Source organism: Phaethon lepturus, unplaced genomic scaffold (assembly GCF_000687285.1).
Source record: "Phaethon lepturus isolate BGI_N335 unplaced genomic scaffold, ASM68728v1 scaffold7448, whole genome shotgun sequence".
NCBI classification, from domain to species: Eukaryota; Metazoa; Chordata; class Aves; order Phaethontiformes; family Phaethontidae; genus Phaethon; species Phaethon lepturus.
Window position 1 is genome coordinate 12,812 of NW_010559632.1, and position 19,509 is coordinate 32,320.

Genomic DNA, 19,509 nt, shown 5'->3' on the forward strand with positions numbered 1-19,509 from the left:
GAACATTACCTATGAAATGTCTGTGTCAAAATCTCAGATTCTTCTTTAGAGTTGGCTGCTAAATGGGTCAAGAAAAAGGTTTAAAAAAAAATACAGCTACTATTCACTATATACCAAACTTTATGAAATAGTAAACATTGTATTTCAGCTGGTCTTAAACAACAAAATACAAGCAGCAATGATGACATAGCCGGGGACCCACTATTTGAAACTCCTAAGGAACATCAAGATATGGGTCCACAGGGCAACATGGAGAAACAGAACACACAAAGAAAGGGAGACCTGGCTATGGGGCAAGGTTTGCACATCTGTATTTTATACATATATATATATACACATACATACACACAGGCGTGTGCACTGTACTGTATATATTTACATCCATATACACAAAAACACCCTGAAGTAGATTTAAAGGCCATATCCAGGAACTGAAGATATGAACTCTAGCATTTGTACTAGAATATATTTTATCTGTACAAAAAAACAAATATGCATATATTCATATGGTATAAAGCTTATTAACAAAAAAGTCTGCTACTAACATTAGGTTAAATAGATGGTTTTACAAGATTCTTTAATAATAATGCAGTATAGAACATTTCTAAAACTAGGGCCAAAAATAAAAATACATAAATGGGTTTCTATTCACAAGAAAATAGCTGTTCAATATGATTTCATTTTGTATTTCAGACTAGGGAAAAGTAGCAAAATTTTTATAAATCTCCTGGGATGCAATTTAATTAATGCATCAATCTAGAAAAATAGACTTTTCAGATGAACAAAGTTGATTCACTTCCCCTTTGCTAAAAGGGGTGCCTATCTTTTCCCTCGCTTGTTTCCAGCTGGAGGTTTCTTCAGCTGAAGAAGTTGCCCTCCTGTCCCAAAGCCTGCAGATGCAGGATTAGACACCCCGAACGTCAGGCCAGCTGATGCTGTGATGCCGGGATTGCTGAAGTTAAACCCAGACGTAGTCGAGCTGCCAAAGCCTTATGAGGGAGGGAAAAATATTTTGAAACATAAGTTATATCAGGATTGCAAATTTGTTATTGGAGTTATGAACACCAGCCACTTCATTACCAATATTTGTAATACTTTATACTAACATGGATCTACAACAGTATGCCACATTGCTAACACACTTGGACCTGCTGTAACAACTTGGATATTAGAGCACTAACACAGTCTACCTCAGTGATTGTAAACAATCATAACTCACAAGTCTATTATACCATTATCCATACAACAGTAGTAGCCAGGAGTCCCACTGAACTTGTAGAAAAGAGGAAGCAGAACTCCTCAAGTTGTTGGTCTAAATACATAATGATGCATAGGGTGGGAGGGAAGGCAGAAGTACAAGTGGACCACAGCCCGCTCACTTCACTCACGACAGGTAAACGGCAAAGCTGGAGTCAGAGCTCCCAGACTTGTGCCCTACTGACTAGGATACCTTTGCCCGTCTTCATAATGTATGTGGCACAGACCACGCCTTAAGTGAGAGGCAGAAAAGGCTCAAAATCCTTGCCAAATTCTTGGTATTTAAAAACACCCGTTATGACTTAAACCAAAAAGCAGCACCGAAAACAAAGCTTTGGAAAAAATTAATGACTAGGTGAGCAAACTGTGCTATTTTAACTCCTCCACCCTCTTCTGTCAAGATAAACAAATTGAACACTCGGTTCAGCTATAAAATAAGATCAGTTGACGAAAATCTGCCTACAGTTTTCAGCAACAGCAATACCAACTAATTTTATGCGTTGGTTTTTTGTGAATTTATATTAGTTATGCACAACCAACTTGGATAATAATCGAAACTACTAGAGAATGTTAGAAATCTCAAATATGAGTTAACAAGAACTTCATAACTCTGCTTTTTGTCCTCTCAAGAAACTGAATAAGGTAACCAATCATACAAAATAACAAGTATCACATGAGCAAGTTAAAATCTTAACAAATAGTTTCATAGAAGTTGAATATGGAAACTTGTAATTAAGAAAAAATGGGACTGGTTCACAAGCAAAAAAGGGTATCTTCTCAATACACATTACTTAACATAGTTTTGTTAGTTCTCTAGTACACAGTTAAAGCAATCCTTTGGTCACATCTGTATCTTCAACTTAATGCCTAATTATTTTTAAAGCACAAAAATAAAAACTCAACTGGTTGTCTCGTCAGAATCTCAAAGTGGCTTGTGTCACAAGCCTGATGCCTTCTGTTCTCTCACTTGTTACTGATGCTTTGCATGAAGAACTACTTCAAAACATAGCATGAAACTGTTCCTCCTGCAGTGTCTGGACCTGGGTTACACACCACATCATCTTGTCAAGAAAATCCCCCATTATCCACATTCCAGTAACTAGTAATTGCAGTCCTTCAACACGCAGTTGCCTGTGCAGAACTCACTGTCAATATAATGTGTGCAGATCTGGAGTGTGACTAATAATATTGTTCATTTGGGTCTTGTCTAAATTTTCTGGACTAATTTGTCTCTCATCCTAGGAGTGAAGGGGGTGTCAGGGGTGAAGTTGATACAACTATTCCTCCATTTTCCTGCTAATTCTGAATCCCAAATAAGATTTTTTTTTTTTAGAAGAATAAACTTGTTCTTTATCAGGGAGTCTCACAAATGAAAAAAATCTTTAGTAACAAAAACTGTTCTTGGTAAGTTACCTTTTTACTTCAAGTATGTACCTGAGATAACAAGTAAGCACTTGCCTCCTATAGAAAATATCATGAATGCCATTCATAATAAAGCTGTATGTGATCTATCATGTCAGGAGTTCAGTAGGCAAGGGTAAAGTGTTCATGAATTACCTCCACCTAGCTGCTTTTAGATATAGGGATTAGTTTGAAGCATGCAGGGAAGGCAGCCTGAGCTTTATTTGAGTAATGTTAGAATAAGAAAGAGATGCATAAACTGTGTGATAGAAGATTGAAAACATGTTTGTTAATTTAGATATAACTCCAAAAGTAATAGCTGTTACGTTAGAAGTGCCATTTAGGGCAGCCATGGAAGTGTAGAAAGGCAGAAGGGAAATTCAGCTAAATGGTTTTGTCCTGGCACGGCCGCAAAACAAGGCCATGGTATTAAGTTATTTTCTTAAAAGTAAACCAAACCCTAAAGCAGAATACTCAAATGAAAAATATTCAGGAAAAAACAACGTTGAACAAGATATACATTCAGTCTTATTCCTGTTGCAAGGAAAGAGAATCAGTCATGGAACCAGCTCAGTTCTAGAGGGAAGAGTCACAAAGTCTTGAACCACAGTTACAATGTGATTGATGATTTCTTTGTTGAAATTAGTACTACTTATGTGTAAACAATTATTTTCAGAACATAAGTGACAACCTGCCCTTTGAGGGCATAGAATTAGCATCTCCCTGAAGGACCTTAGAGTACACTTTTATCATTGGGTTTTGCATCCCTGCTTCAGTCAGCCCTTTAGACAGGTAAGCCAAACGCGAGGTACACACCTCCCCATAACAGTATTTTTTTAATTTTAGCACTACAGGGATAAACAGCAGTCCAGCAGATCTCAAAGACAATCTATTCCTGCCCTCATCCCCCACACCACAATGGGTGCTCTAGATCAAAAAGGATTTCCAGCACAGCTTTGACTGATTTACTATAGCCTCATAGTTACACATGGATTATATTCAGATCCATTTTTCAGCAGTATGAGTATTTCCAGCCATAACTCCACTTTGATTATCTCTTATCCCTTGTACTGAAGCTGCTATTCTTCAATAAAAATAGTTCTCCAACACAAATTCTCAACTCAGCTCTTCAAAGCATATTTAGCACATCAGTTTCCACAAAACCAGCGTGTGTGTACAGCCCCCCCTCCCCTTAACATTATATCATTCAATGGTGATTTTTTTCCCTTTTCCCATCACTTTGGGAGTCTTAATGCTCTTTATGACATCCCACTCACAGCAGCCTTTTCAGTCGCCATCAAATGAATAACAGTAGGAATTAATTGAAACTTGGAGTCAGCTTCCCAGTGTCTTGTTCCATCTTGCAATTGTGTGCACTAAAGGAATTGAGAGAAGACCACAGTTGCTCTGCTTTTCATCTACTGACACAGTGGACACAATGACTCCTCCTCAACTAAGCCCAATTTACTATTAGAAGATGCTCAAATACTTTCATAAGACTCAATTTTCTCTTCAAACATACCAACTGAAATTGAGAAGAGCAGTAATACTACTAGAAACATTTTCAAATCTTTTAAAGCAATTAAATCTAACTCATAACTTAAAAAGATTTGACAAAAGCACTTTGGGGATCTATAGTTTTCATTCTAAAATAAGAACAAACTGATGGAAAACATATGGAGGGGACTTGGGGCATTATCTAAGCAGCCTAGAAGGACAGGGTGACTGAACACTTCATAGACATTAGTTTGGGAAAATACTTAACCACTCACATCTAAATACAAGTAGTAACAACAGTATATCCCGTAACCCATATTCACTCCATTTTCCTAGCTTTTTCAAAAGAAGAAGATTCAGAAACAAGATACAACTATCATACAGTAATATAAGCCAGAATATTGTTTCAGGATCCTCAAAATGTTATTTACGAAACAGGACACATTGAAATAAAAAAAAAAATTAACCTGGCTAGCCTCAGGCATCATCCAAACCCATTTATACACCCTCAATGAAATTAAATTGAAGATCATACACAATCCAGAAGCTATACAACATAAGATTTTGTATATAAAAGTTAATGTGCTTCTGGTTACCAAAGTTTTATGGAGCTTTCTATTCTAGATCAAGCTTTCATGACCACTTTGTTTTATAAGAACAAAATTACAGGAATTACATTTAATCTTTTATATGACTGGTTACCACCTTCTATAACTAAGACTCTTGAGATAACTGAAAACAATCTTCATTTTATTGGGTCCAACTTCCTCACTGCTGAAGAGAGACTGGGGGCACTGCCACCATGACAAAGCCTCGTTTGAAGAATACAGTGAAATGACATCTAAATTGTCTCTGCACACCACCAAGACAGACTTGCTATTTACTTTGGTTTGATATCTCGTTAGTGGTGGATAACTGATCCACACAACTAGTTTTCTAATTATATTTTTTAATATACTAAAACCTAATTTACATATTTTGTAACTTAGCAGCTTGAAATGCTTCAATACTATTTATATAAATGTTAATAATAGGTAATATAATATAGGCTTAGGAAAAATAAACTACAAGATAAAAATGTCAGCAGTGTTAAGTTTTCCACTTGCTTCTGATATTAAAAACTAACTAAACAAAAGAAGGTTGGTGCTTAAACAATGCATATTGCAAAATCAGAGATGTTCTATCAAAAACTTACTGGGGTGTTACACATTCATGAATGTTACATAGCCAGCTTCGTGAGCTATTTCCTCCTTGCAATACGAAGTTTAAGGTACTTTACAGGCCTAATTTGACAGCATAACCCATCACTAACCAAGGAAAAAGCAAAACAAAACACACAGTAACTACCTAGACACTGGTCCAAGCTAATGTATTGGGCACTTACTAATACACACCAACCACTTGCTATGTTTTCATTAACAGCAGTTAAAGGAACATTTTGCTTTTAAAAACGAAACACACTACCAAAAGCCAGTCCCAGGAGACATGATACTTCTTCAATCTGTCATTGAAGAAAGACTGTAAGACACACTATAGTAAGCTATTTGCCTCAGAAACAAACTCCTATTTAAAAATTAGAGATACAAGCTATAGAAGCGAACAAGATTTCAGACATCCGAGTTACGAAGCAATTGCCTCCCTATTTTCATTTTCTCACCACCAACAAAATTAAACCAAAAAAAGTTAAATGAGTACCGAGTAGTGCAATTGACACAGAAATATTTTCAAAGTAGTTAACACAATGAATTATGGATATATACAGAGAAAGAATAATTATAACTTACTATTCAAATACAAAGGATAAGAGATAAAACAGTTTTAGGGAAGCCTTCTGGGCTTCTAAAAAATAACTTTAACTTTACTTGTAAACACAGAAGTCAAATTACTGGTATATTTGTCACAAATTTATATACTAATTTCAATAGCTCAGGAACTGCATAGCCTATGCATTCAAGTAGTAACTGCATTTCTGTGCCTCAGACTGCATCTGATCCAATCTGATACATCTGATCTCCTGCTTCCCACTCCTAATTAGACAAGACACCAAACACAAAACATTAACACTCACTCAATATCGTCTACCTAGGAGACCTTTAACAGAACCTAAGAACTTCTCAGAAATGTGTATTTAGCAAGTATTTATTTTAATGGTTATATACACATGCAACTTTAAGCACATATGTTTCAGTAGCTTGCTTAGACTGAGTGCAGCAGTTTGATTATAATACTTTGGCTTTACGATAAACTTGAATTCAAGAGAAACAAACCAACCTGCACTTAGACTTCCTGATGGCTTACTTGTAGTTCCAAACCCAAATGATGATGCTCCTGTGGCACTACTTCCAAAGGCAGAGCTACTTCCAAATCCTAGTAGAATAATAGTAAAGACATACAACAAAAAAATTACAGACACAGCAATTAAAGACACATAGGTTTTGGGTGGGGTATTGTAAAACCAAACATAATTCTAAGCATTATTTGGTAAACAAACATTCCTAGGATTATTGCCTCAGGAGGACTTTATTCACAACACAACATTGCATTAAGAAAACAGTGCAAACAGGAAAGCATTGGAGAAAAAAATACTTCCTTCAAAATGCAAAACTGAGTAAAGGAAAACCTGTAAGAACAGCTGAAGTAAACTACTGGAGTTTATGAAATTTCTATTGAATTATTGCTAAATTGGCAAGAAAATGGTAATTAAATGGGCCAAAACTAAGAAAATTCAGACACAAGCTATATGACTTCTATTACAGAAAGCCATACTCTTCATCCACAATTCTAAAAGAAAAATTCTCTACACTTAAAACAGAATAAACATTTTATTGAGTTTACATTTGGCATATTTTAGAGTGTCGTTCCCCCCCAGCTCCCCCCCGTTATTTGGCATCAGCTTTATCTAGGAAACCACAAAATAGGTTAAATACAGAATAGAAACAGAACTTCACAATACTTAATGGGATAAATCATCATACAAAGGGCAGCCATAGTAATAAAACTCATTCTGTTAATTTTGTAATTTACATTTATAATTTCATAATATAAATATTTCAAGATTTCAAACTGTGCTGTTAATATCAGATCACTTACAAAGGAAAAGTAAGTAGATATCTGCAGTTTGAGATAAAGGCCAGACAAAAGGAACAGTAAGAGAAATATATTCTCTGATTTTGGCTGTCTCAAGAGGTTTTCAAAAAGAGAACAGTATTTGTATTTGAGGAACTTATGCCCTCACCTTAATTTTCAAGTGTCAGGGAAAATACTTGTATTTTACTGCAAATTGAGCCTTTACCATTCCTTTACAGGAATGATTCTTAGATTTTAAAACTAGTAAGAATTGAACATACTATCTGAAGCAGTGTTCTCTAGTCTTCTGCAATTTTTAAGTAAGTTTTAAGGGTATATAATGGCAAGTATCATTTGAATGCAAGCCAGTTTATTTAAACTATATACTCTTTTGTCTTATCTAGTTTGAAATTAATTACTAATGGTCAAGCAAGGTGTCTGCAAAAGTTTAATGAAGCATAGGATCTATACGCTACATATCTTATATACATAAATGCAAAAGCCTCTATGTTTATCACTGACAAAATTCACTGAATGTTTATCATGGAAAGAAAGCAAATTTCCCCAATTAAAATATGTTTCAAAAGTATACGTTAAAAACTGTCCTGTTCAAAAAACTCCCTAAGATTAAAAAAAAAAAAAACGTAAGTATTCATATTCCACTAATTTGTTTCAAAGAGCACATCTGCAGGATATTTTGCATGTATTCCTTTATTCTTCTACACTTGCTTCTATCAGATAGTCTTGATTTGTCAAAAGACGAAAATTTCACAAATTAATACAAATAGATGAAATGCAAACAAATGCCTTCCTAAGCAGAGAACTAGCGGAAAAAGAATACAAGTTAGGCCTCTAAAACAAAACTGTTGTGCATCAACTTAAAAGAAAATGTCCTCTAATTTACATTGGCAAGATTAGTGAACATATATAAGCAATCTTTAGTCCACAACCTCTTTGGTTGAAAAGGAAAAATTATGGTGGTCGTCCCCCCCCCCCCCCCCCATTGTGGGAACAACCTGGTAATTCAGAAGTACTTTCCTCTTAGCCCACTATTCTTTGTTATTTTCCCTGTTTAGGTGTACAGACTTAAAATCTGATGTGAAAGGACATTGGTAGATTTAAAGATAATTTCAGCACGATCATTTAAGGCACAACTGATGTAACGTTCAAGTTACATTATCTTTCCAATACCGAGTGATGCTTAATTATTTTAAATACAGTACAACACCGATTCAGAGGTTCAGCTCAAAGAGGCAACATGTAGGGATGCAGGCTGAGGCTGCAGAGAAGAGAGCACTTAATGAGAAAAAACACAACACACTGTCTGTGCTCAGCAGATGTAACAGTTTTCTTTGCAGGTATCATACAAAAGTCTTCTGACTTGCACTGTAGGAACGCCTGACCTTTACAGACAGAAAATTTACATGCAGATTAGATTCTACTAATCACTTAGATGCTACTTGAAGTTCTACCACTGACAATTCATTACATTTAAATGAAAAGGTGTACATGAATTTTGTAATTTTTTTATTAGCACCTACTCTTTCCGTTATGTGTCCCCTTGGAATATATTCCCCACCAGCACTATTAACACTTTGGTAAGTATTTTTCCCCTCACTTTCAAATGTTGCTTTTTCAGCTTGAGGAGGGTTTCATTTTTTTTTTCCACAGACAAAAGCTAAAGCTCAGACAGACTGACAGCTAAAGCAAATAAGTTGCAGCAAGCAGGATCCCAGAACTGTAGTATTTTTTTAGCATTTATTCTTATCTTAATCCAAGCAGAAATGAGTTCCTGTATTTAACAGTTGTACATACAGGTGAAAAACTTCTATGGATTCACTACAGCATGATCCAATGTCTCAGGTGCCTATCTTCCATATATGTAAAATTAAGTCAAGTTGTTATAAAACGATGTCCTTGATGTACTTCCCTAGCTCTAAGAACAGAACTTCTATGTGATTACTTCATCCCATTCATCCTGAGATTTCACAACAATGGCTTATTAGCCTTAGTATTAGCCTTAGCAACCCCTTCTGCAAGGCATGAAAAAGTTTGGAAAACACAGACTGCCAAATTGTAAGGTCTTTCCCTGAAACAGATCATCCTCTTAGTGGAGTTAAAGGTTTGCAAGAGATTCAGATGTGCGGTATAATAATTCAATGAAAGATTAGAAAAGTTAAAGTGTACCTCCAAGGCTTGAAGAACCTAAGCCACTTGATTGCAAGCCAGTGCCAATACCTGAGCCGAATGGCGTTCCAAAACTAACTCCCAGAGATGGCTGTGGCCCTGGTATAAAAAAAATGAGAACAAACTTGCCTTACTCTTTCACAGTAAAGAGGTCCTTTATTTATGCAAGTATTTGATAATGTGAACATCATTGCTTTCAACAAATCCTACTAAGATCCCAAACAAAATTCCTCACTTAACTGTCTGCCTCTATGTCCACGTGGTAAAAATCTAAGAAAACACTGATTGTAGTAAGGTGAAACTAGTCCAAGCTAAATAACATAACATAATTTAGTACTTTTAAAAGTTAACCACTCTCACCTTAAACTTTAAAACTTTAACCAAAACCTTGAGAGAACTCATAGGTAACAACATTTTGCCACCCATCTTAATGGAATTAGTATAAGGGAAAACCTTCAAATTAAAAACATAGGAACTGACACTAATGTAACTAAAACTATACTGCCAAGTTAATTTATTTAAAAAATAGGAATCTTCAAGACTACTCAAGTATTCTGTCCAAATTTAAATAGAACACTAAGATAAAAAACAAGACAATGACTTTATTTTATTAAATTTATTGTTCATTTTTAAGCAAGTCAATTACACAGTAACATGACAATTCAATTCTTTTCCACACAAGTGATAACTGGAGTTCTGTTAAGCTCTGCTACATAACACCATTCAATAAGGTAAACTAGTCAAACCACCTGTTTAAATAAACATTTACAAAAGGCACAGTTCTGCGTACCTTAATGAATTAGTTACATTCAAAATTTTAGAGTCAGAGTTTGTCCCATAGTTAAAAAAAGTTGACAGTACCTTCCCTGCATATTCATACTAAGATGCAGGACTGTCAAAAAAAACATTCTCAGTCTGCCAAGATGAAATTTACAGCCTCAGCTCCTTTTTATTTTTTCCTTACCCTTGGGGAATAATCAACTTGCTAGCCCATTACTAACACATTTTAAAATAATAATTCTGATAAATAATTAATAAATTTTGACAGTTTTCACAGTACAATCTTATATTCCTGTCTTTTTCAAACAGTTTTCAGTGCACTATTTAAAAAGTTTAACCATCGAAGATAAAATACAGTGCCAAACTCTTAATCCACAGACATTCACACCTTTCCTCAAGATAGCCTTCTCCATCTTTGAACATACTTTATGTCCTATATCTGTGAAAGTGATGATTTATTCAAATATTACTATAAAGCTCATATTATTTCAGTCTTTTTCTTAAACCGTTATCACATTTGGGCTTATTTTAATTCAAATTTCTTCCTTCATACTACAAAGTTTCCTGTCGCTAATATTTATCTAGCATTTTAAAATGTAAATATTTCAAGCTTTTAAAATCATTTCAGTATTTGAAGATTTAAATGGAAAATCATTCTGAATCAAGTGAAAGGCACTGTATATTGAAAAGTAACATGTTTGCTAGGAACACAAAATTCTTATGTGATCCAAGCTGAATGACATCTGTATACTCAAAAGTAGTGTTAAGCTAAAATTTAAGGGCAACTAAAGTTGTTAGCTTTCAGTCTCTGCTTAGCAGGGAATAACTGGGAAACCCAAGATATTTTTTCAACTAAAAAAAGTGTATCAGATGTTGCAATTACAAATTTTCACATGACTTTCAAACTAAGCTTGTTTACATCCAGTTTAAATACTGATACATCTACCTAGCAGCTTTTTAAAAATAAAAGAAAATTGTTATCAATAAAAAGAAACAGAAAGCCCTACAAGTCAGTCATCTAATAAACTACAAGAAGAACCCGAAACCACATATCCAGTTCCTACTCAAGTGCACAGGTTTCTATCTCAGTAGGAGGCACTGTTAGTGGAAGACCTTAAAACAAAACACTACAGTCCTCCAGCACAAGCTTTTTACCAAATACAACATGCTTTTTAGAGCCAGTAAAAAACATTCTAACACACCTCAGATTATATAAAACAGGATTTTATGCCTTAGGCTAACAAGCTTTTCATTGAGCAACAGCATATGATATTTCTTGATTTTGTACCATAATGTTCTGAAGGCATCATCACTACTTATAGTTCTTATAAGTAAGCATAATTTTCAATAGCAAAAAACTAGTACTAAAGAGTCTTCGATGCCAAAAGTACTAGCAAAAAATTGGCACTTCTGGCTATTATAGGTACGAGACAAAATCTTTGTAACAAGTATTTTAACATTTTAAAACTTGATATATTTGCCCTGTAGAGCAGTTCAGTTCAATGAACAGGACCCACTACAAAGAGTCCAGACAGATCAGCCAGATTTCCTAAAGTGACAGTCTGCAATTTTTAAAAAAAATCACAGCTGGTCCTAACAGTGAACAAATTTAGTGTCACAACTTAGATCTGATTCTGACAAAGTAATACACCGAGTAATTTTAACCACGGTTAATACCAAATTATGCAATAAAAATTTAAGTGCTATAAAGATTTCAGTATCTTTTCCCATTAGCACTTCAATCTCATACTGAGCCAAGTCAAAACATAACAAAGTGTGCTAATAGCTTGATAATGCTTTAACTAACCCTGCACTTCACCAGTTAAGGAGAGAGTGACTAAGTTGTTGGAGAGGTTCTTTATTTATTTTCAGAGGATCTTGAAGAAAAGCATTTCTTTAAGACAACTTAGTCTTACCAGAAAAACATCAGTTTCAGCCTCATGCATTTACAGCTTAGTTTGCTAGGCTTTAATGCTTTAATTTCCTTTAAAATCTTTTACTTTAGTAGTATCAATAATAATAGGTAGACTAGCCACCATCATTTTAACTTCCATGCTGTTCAAGATTGCTCAGGGAAGATGCAGCTGAGGCAGTGGTTAAAACTCTAGCTGCTGCTGCACAAAAGGATGACCAGCCTCACTGCTACCAATAAAGCTGTGCTCAGAGCAAAAGTGCTAAACTAGGGAGAAAGGTTGTGTGCAGACAAAGCTTAAGCATAATTTTAGTAACTCTAGCTTCAAAAAACTGCACAAAAACTGTGCTTCAGTGTACACACCACAGTCCTGGTGTCCTGACTATCCATCCCAGGAGACCAGTGGAGTGCATCTTTGCTCCCTTTCTTCCATATGGCCAGGATCCACTGGCTTTATTTCAGTAGAAGCCAGATATGTCTTGGCATACAGAGAGAACATGAATAGGGTGTGTATCTACACCCAGGAACTGGGTAAACATTCCCTGATCCCACAGCTTAGATGTAGCTACTGAACTTTTGACTTCTGAACACAAATGTAAATTACATTATTTATCTTCTTCAGAGAAAGAACAGCAACTAACTCTAAATTAATCTTATGAAATAGACTTAACCACGTAAACATAAAATATTTTTTAGAAAGAGACAAACCATTCTGATCCCTCAAGACTAGAGTACCGTATATTAGATTTTAGTTAAACAGTTTAAAGCCCAGATTAATTCTCTTGTTTTATTCTTATCTTCAATAACAGCAACAGCAGGTCAGGTATTACATACACCCCCTTTTTCCCCCCTTTACATACACCTCATTTCATAGTCTTTTCTCTCATAATCTTTTACCATCCCTCATCTATCCTCTCTTCAGGATCCAGATCTTGCAAAGGAATATGTGTGATTTTAACTTCTAGCAGACAGTTTATAAAATTTATAACAAAACACAAAGTTAAAACATGCAAACATTTGCAGTTTTACTGCAGCAAATGTCCATCAGAAAATGGAAATTAAGAGGAGGCAGTCTTTAAATATTTAAAGATTCCTGCAAAACTAAAATAATAGATTCTTCCCCTTTTCCACTAAGGGTAAGACAAAACGTGGCAGCCTTAATCTGAAGCTAAGAAGCTTCAGGTAAGTTGTTGTGAAAAAATCAAGCACTGAAATCAGTTATTTAGGAAAGTTGTGAAATTGTCCTTTCTAGCAAGCTTTTAAGACTTTAAGGTATCTCTGAAATAGTTCAGGCCTGACTAATCCTGCTTTTGAACTAGAGGAACAGAAAAGATGACTTCAAGTTCCACCTAAAACTCTTAGAAAATAGGGTTAAATACTCCTGAAGAGCCACTCAAAACACCAATCTACCTCTATTTCTCCAGGTCCTCAAGTGAGTTGCATGGAGGGGAACAGTATTTCAACTAAGTAGTAAAAAAATTGATGTCTACTTTTGTTGGCATGTTTAATGTAAGTTAATGGCTTTGCTCTGTCTGCATCACTCATGTAGTTGGCACTTTTTTGGCTTTTGAAATACTCCACCAAAACAACCAACAAAAACACCCCAAACCAATCATACACTCACATTTGCTCCTTTCACTACAAAATGTTACAGAATACCTCAAGGTATAAAGTCACCTAACCTCAGGTGTGTTGGTACAGGTCAATTCTGCCTCCACACCACCCCCTTCACTCCTACTCCTAAGAGGATATTCACGAAGTCATGCCATAAGTGGCACCAATTTACTGAAGTTATTAGATTGAATCTGGACTAGGAAAAGGAAGTTCAAATCTCTCACCCCAATTTGTGAAAATGCAGGTATAACTTTAAATGTGACATCCCAAGTATATGATTTTCATACACAACTAATCTTGTAATGCCCGTGCAGAGTATTTTAAAAAAAATGAGACAAGGAGAAAGATGAAGGGAGAAGGAACTCCTCTGGTAACATTAGGCTGCACAAGCCACACTTCTATCTATATTAAACCCCCTGAAGGTAACATTAGATTATCTCACATTTTGTTTAAAACCAGGCTCTTTTGCAAATGTCACTTCAACAAAGTTTCCATGGATTAACACAGCAGTAACAGGAAGACTGTGGTCTATGACGGAAATTTAGAGGAGAAATATTTCATAAAGACTTCATTTTTTGTTGTGTTCAAAATATTTTGGCATATTTGTCTTTTAAACCCATCTCCTTGCTATTTATAACGGCCAGGGCTGGAAGTACATTGTACTTTCCTCTTATGGAGGAGGCAAGGACAGTCTAATAATTTGTCAAACTTTGGGTGGTTGCTGCATAGGTTTCTAATAAAAACCATTCAAAATACAACTGCTGTTATAAGAGAAGAGAAGGAAATGGTGCCAATATGACTTTCAATACACCTATGATAAACAACATTTTAGGAAATAAATGGTAGAATGAAGTTACCTATGCTTTTCATAATTTGTTGACATAGACATATCCACTTTCAAGTAAAATTAAATGGAATTTCTCTTATTCCCGTTAAATGGTTAAATATTAATTAAATGCTCTACATTCAAGAATCCTCCTCTGAGAAGTGTTGGTTAGTATAACAATGTCAACTAAGGTGCCTTAAATTATCTCCTTTGCCATGGGTATCAATTCTTCATTAGCAGTGGGTCATGCATTTCCTCTGTTTTGGTCTTCCTCTTACACACATGCACACACAGAACCACTGATCCACTCTACTTTCTCTAATATTTATTTGCAACAGCAGAATGGCCAGCAAAAACTGCTCCAACATCACCCTGACAAAGGAGTTGGCTATAAAATAAGCAGCCAGGCATCCATCTTCCTATTCTACAGATGTTTGCTCCACATTCCTTCCTTTTCTACAGCATTTTTCATTTTACAGGTCCAAAGTGCTATATAAAAATGTATTATTAATTTTACATAAGAAAAAGGTAATATGCATTTGGATATTCTCTCCTCACCGATTTGAAATAATTTACTATAACCATTACAACGCTGGAAAGAGGCTATACTACGTGTATTCAGAGATGTTAGTTAAGAGTGAAGACTCACATTCCAAGGGGTAAGTTAGAACAATACAGTAAATATCACTAATACAAGTAAATTCACAAGATTAAGTATCTGTTGTATAATTATTGCTAAGTCTACCCTGCTTTTTTCTATTGGCTATGTATCAGTAACTTTGCTCATCACAACGTTTAGATTTTTAGTCGAACACAAAGGAAGACTTCATAGAAAATTTTACACAAATTTACTATTGTCGTAACACTAATAATCTATAACTTGAATGCACTCAGACCTGTAGCAGGCTGTTGCTGCTGAGTAAGTGTTGCAGCCATCGCAACGGCTGCTGCATTTGGTATGTTGCTGAAAGGGGTCGGTCCAGTGGTAACACGTGGCGCGCTCTGCCACTTCTTAGCTTCTGTTCGTCTTGCCTCAAACACATCCATGGCATCTCCCAGAAAGGTTTTCCTGTAGCCAAGGTATTGGTCTTTGAGCATCTGAAGGGGGTGGGGGGAAGCCATTTTAGTTCAGTGTATTTGACATAAAACCTTAACTTAATAAGGGAAGAGTTAGAAGAGTTGTAACACTGAGTTATAAATAACATTTTCCTAAAAAAACCAAAAAACCCCACCCCACAACCTGAAAGGATCTAGTAAGGCTATGAGCTGGAAAGAATTGTTTTGCATCAGCTACAGCCAGAACAGATTCCTTAAATTCTGCAAAGCAGTCAAACATAACATACTGAATGGTATCAAAATCTTTCAAAGTTGGTGTACATCAGCACAATTAAATTTGTATCACTGTACTAGCTGACTCAAGAGGCAAAATACAGCCACATTATGAGCTTATAACATAAAATAACACTCTTCTTCAGTGCTACCCTTTCTGTATTGACTATGCTCTTCCTCCCCTATCACCTTTACCTGTATATCTTTCCTTCCTTTCATATTTGCATTTCTTTCTTAGCACAAACCTAAAAAAGCTATGAGAATTTTAGAATTCACTCTTGTTTCTGAGGCATTTCATCAACAATGTAATGCAGTGCAAATGCAATAGATCATTCTGCTTTAGACTAACAAGTAGCCCAAATCTGTTGTGTCATGTCCCCCCTCCCCTTGCCTATGCCCCTTTCCCCCTCAAAACCCCACCTTCCATAGCAACACCTGGCTTGGCCTGTTCATCACGAGCCATTTCTATCTGTTTCAGATGAGGGAACTACAGGTATCTTGGGTAACATAAAAAGAATAAATGGCTTCAATTAAAAAACTGATAGAATGACTGCCATATTCTGTCAGAATCTTTAAATGTAATAGATTTATTAAAACCAAAGAATAGTAGGTTCAATTGAATTTTATTGAAAGCATACTATGTCCTGTCTTCCTGGCTAAGGATATGCTTGTTTCCGATAAGAGGAGCTTACAGCCCAAAAATTCTGAATCGGGATTTTAACAGCTGTAGTCCTAAGTCTATAAGCAACAGCAGGAAAACACACAGAAAGAATGGCCTCATTATCACATTAGGAGTGCCATCTTTGGCGAGAGAAGACATTTGTAGAACTCTGATGAAATTTAACACAATGCCATACTGACTGCCATAGCAGCTGACAAACTCTACTAGACATTGTAGAGTAGTTCTTAAGGCTAATCTATGCAGAATGATTTAAGGACATTCTCCATCTGAATTGTGCCCAAGCACATTTTGCTCTTCACTGACCATGACTACAGAATGTATCTGTATGTTCATATATGATATAAATATTTAACAACTAGCCCTGTACAAAGATGTTTCAGGCCATATTTATCTACAACTTTGGACCATTGAATCAAAGTATGGGCAAACCAGAAAGCCTATTTCAGCCAAAGGAACGAATTGCGGTCACAGCTCTGCCTTCACAAACCATATCACAACCATCAAATAAGGCAGAGACAGCAGTTTCAAAATTACTCTCCTCTGCTAGCTGATAAACTAAAGCAGATGGTCAGAATGACAGAGCCACATAAGCAGTGCATTCATTTTTCTGATTTTTGAAGCTTTATTTATGATTGTGTCTTCCAAAAATATCGGCCTTCATGTCCACCCACTAGATTAAATCTCAGAAAAATTCCCCAAAAGAAAGAAAAATCCTCAAACCAACCCCTTAGTTTCAGACAACATATATTTCCTAAGAACAATTGAAGTCTTTCCTTTTCAGTCATGCTTGACAAGGTACTGAAGATACTATTGCTTATACTTGCATACTAATCCAGCTCTTCACATTGAAGAACACCAAAAATTGTACCATCAAAGACCACTGCATGAGTTCAGGCTACGCTCAGATCTTGGAAGTGAAGAGCCCAGAACACATTTGGGAACCTTTTTGTGTAATTCTGCTAAAATTATGGAAAAGCAGATATAGAATATATCTGGTACCAAAACAGAGTTAAGAGCAGCACAAGTATCTGATGGCAGGTAGCTGTAAACCAGTGAATATCCATGCTGACAGAAGGACTGCAATGCAAGGAATCTAGTTCATACAAGATCCTCAGTATTTCTGAATTTTATTTGGGAAAAGTAAAACGTTTCAGATGTTTAGAGAACTAGCCATACTGTGCAGAAGAAGCTTTAAGAAGGAAAAAAGCAGAAGATTTACCAGAGCTATTCTGATTAAGGAAGTCACTTAGAAACAATCCCAAACACTTGTACTCTTCTCCAAGGCTTTTTTTTGTAACCAACAAGGGTTCTGAGCATCACAAGAAAAATTATGGACTGTAGAACATTGACATTTTGTCAATATGTCCAGAACTGTAAATGGTAAATTCAAGCTGGGGTCCATGACAGAAAAAACAAGCCTAACTAGGACCTTTGCTACACTAGCATTTTTTCACCTTTTTTTTTTTTAATCACAGTAGGTCTTTTTTTTTTCCTATACATATGACTTTCCATGAAAACCAGGTTGAAAAAAAATTAAGCAAGCCAGAGGACAATTTTCACCGAAATTCTTTGAAATGCTGAAAGAGCTTACATATGAATACCTACTTTTTCTCCTGTTACCTGAGTTAAGAGCAGGTTTAGATCATCTTTGCTTGAGACCAAGAGGTCATTGGGCAAAAAGCAAAACACACAACCATGAGGTCAAAAAAAGACATTTCAAAAATTCATCAACAATTGAAAAGGAAAAAGCATTAAAGGAAAAACATTTTGTAACCTAAATGATTATGGTCTGTTGCTATCATCACCATAAGTAATTCAAATTAGACTTCAGCTGAACAAAAGTTACTTTTTTAGTCAAAGCACTTCTCCAGGACAGTTTGAAAATTTTTAAAAGCAGTTAATTTAACAGAAGGACAAAAAAGAATACCTGGAGAAGTAAGTTTTTAAAAAGCGGCTCTCCGTAGTTCTTTCACTAAATACACAGTAACACATCAATACAACATACCTTTACGTTTTCATGTATTGATTGAAGTTGTGCAGCTAAAGCTACAAATGTTTGATAGATTTTCTGCATAGCCATAGACAAATCTGTAAGAGGCATATAAAACATTGGTAAGCAATGATCTTACTACCAGGCGAAAAGATTTAGTGTTTATACTGCAGCAAGAAGCCCACCCAACACGCATACAACACAAAGCACAAAAACAATTGCATGAGAACAAGTTAATGTCTATAATACATACAGAATTTGGGAGCAATTGGGTGACAAGTCACCCATGGACTACTTTTTGAATGGGCTTCAAACTTTATTTTGAAAAGTATTCTTTTCTCAGATTTATTTTTATATACATGGTAATTTGTTTCCTACGATTCTATCATTTAGCAAAGCTAAAAATATTATTTAACTTAATCTAATTACACAGGAACATTTTACCTCACTGATTTTTACATAAATATAGTTAAATCAGATTTTCTTACTTTTGCATATATTTCCCACTCTTTCTGACTTAAAGCACAGTTAAGTGTTCAGTTGATTTTGCCAAAGAGAGCACAGTAGAATGGAAACTTTACTTGCGTGTTAAAGACATGATTAACAAGCATCACAGGAACTCTTACTCTAGCTCTACCCACAAGCATATCATAAATAGAGAAACACAATGGGGAGCTTCTTGCCTACATAAAGTCTTAGACTTCGAATATCCTACTTCCCACACAGATTAGGCAAATGTTTTCAGTGCACTGACCCAACTAATACAAAACTTCAGGATTAAAGGGGAAATCTCAAAGGTTTTGGGAAAACTAGGCATCTGTTGACAAAAAATGCTTTTCTGAAAGAAGCACTGAAACAGTGCACCAAAATTGAGGACATAAGTCCTGAAGTGGTCTTTCACTGTCAAAACACCAGCTTTTGCATTTCCTCTGAAGAATGCATATAACCTACTGAAAAGCAAATAGTAG

The 19,509-nt window shown here is 35.5% G+C and overlaps 1 protein-coding gene across 1 annotated transcript in view; it reads right to left on the reverse strand.

Annotated features, from left to right (window-relative positions):
- Positions 1-290: 290 nt before the first annotated feature.
- Positions 291-19,509, reverse strand: part of NUPL1 (nucleoporin like 1) — a 32,264-nt gene continuing 13,045 nt past the window's right edge. Inside the window, 5 exon segments of the mRNA XM_010293411.1 lie at positions 291-989; positions 6,427-6,522; positions 9,409-9,507; positions 15,437-15,638; positions 18,557-18,639. Coding sequence (XP_010291713.1) covers positions 820-989; positions 6,427-6,522; positions 9,409-9,507; positions 15,437-15,638; positions 18,557-18,639 — 650 coding nt within the window. The 3' untranslated portion in view covers positions 291-819.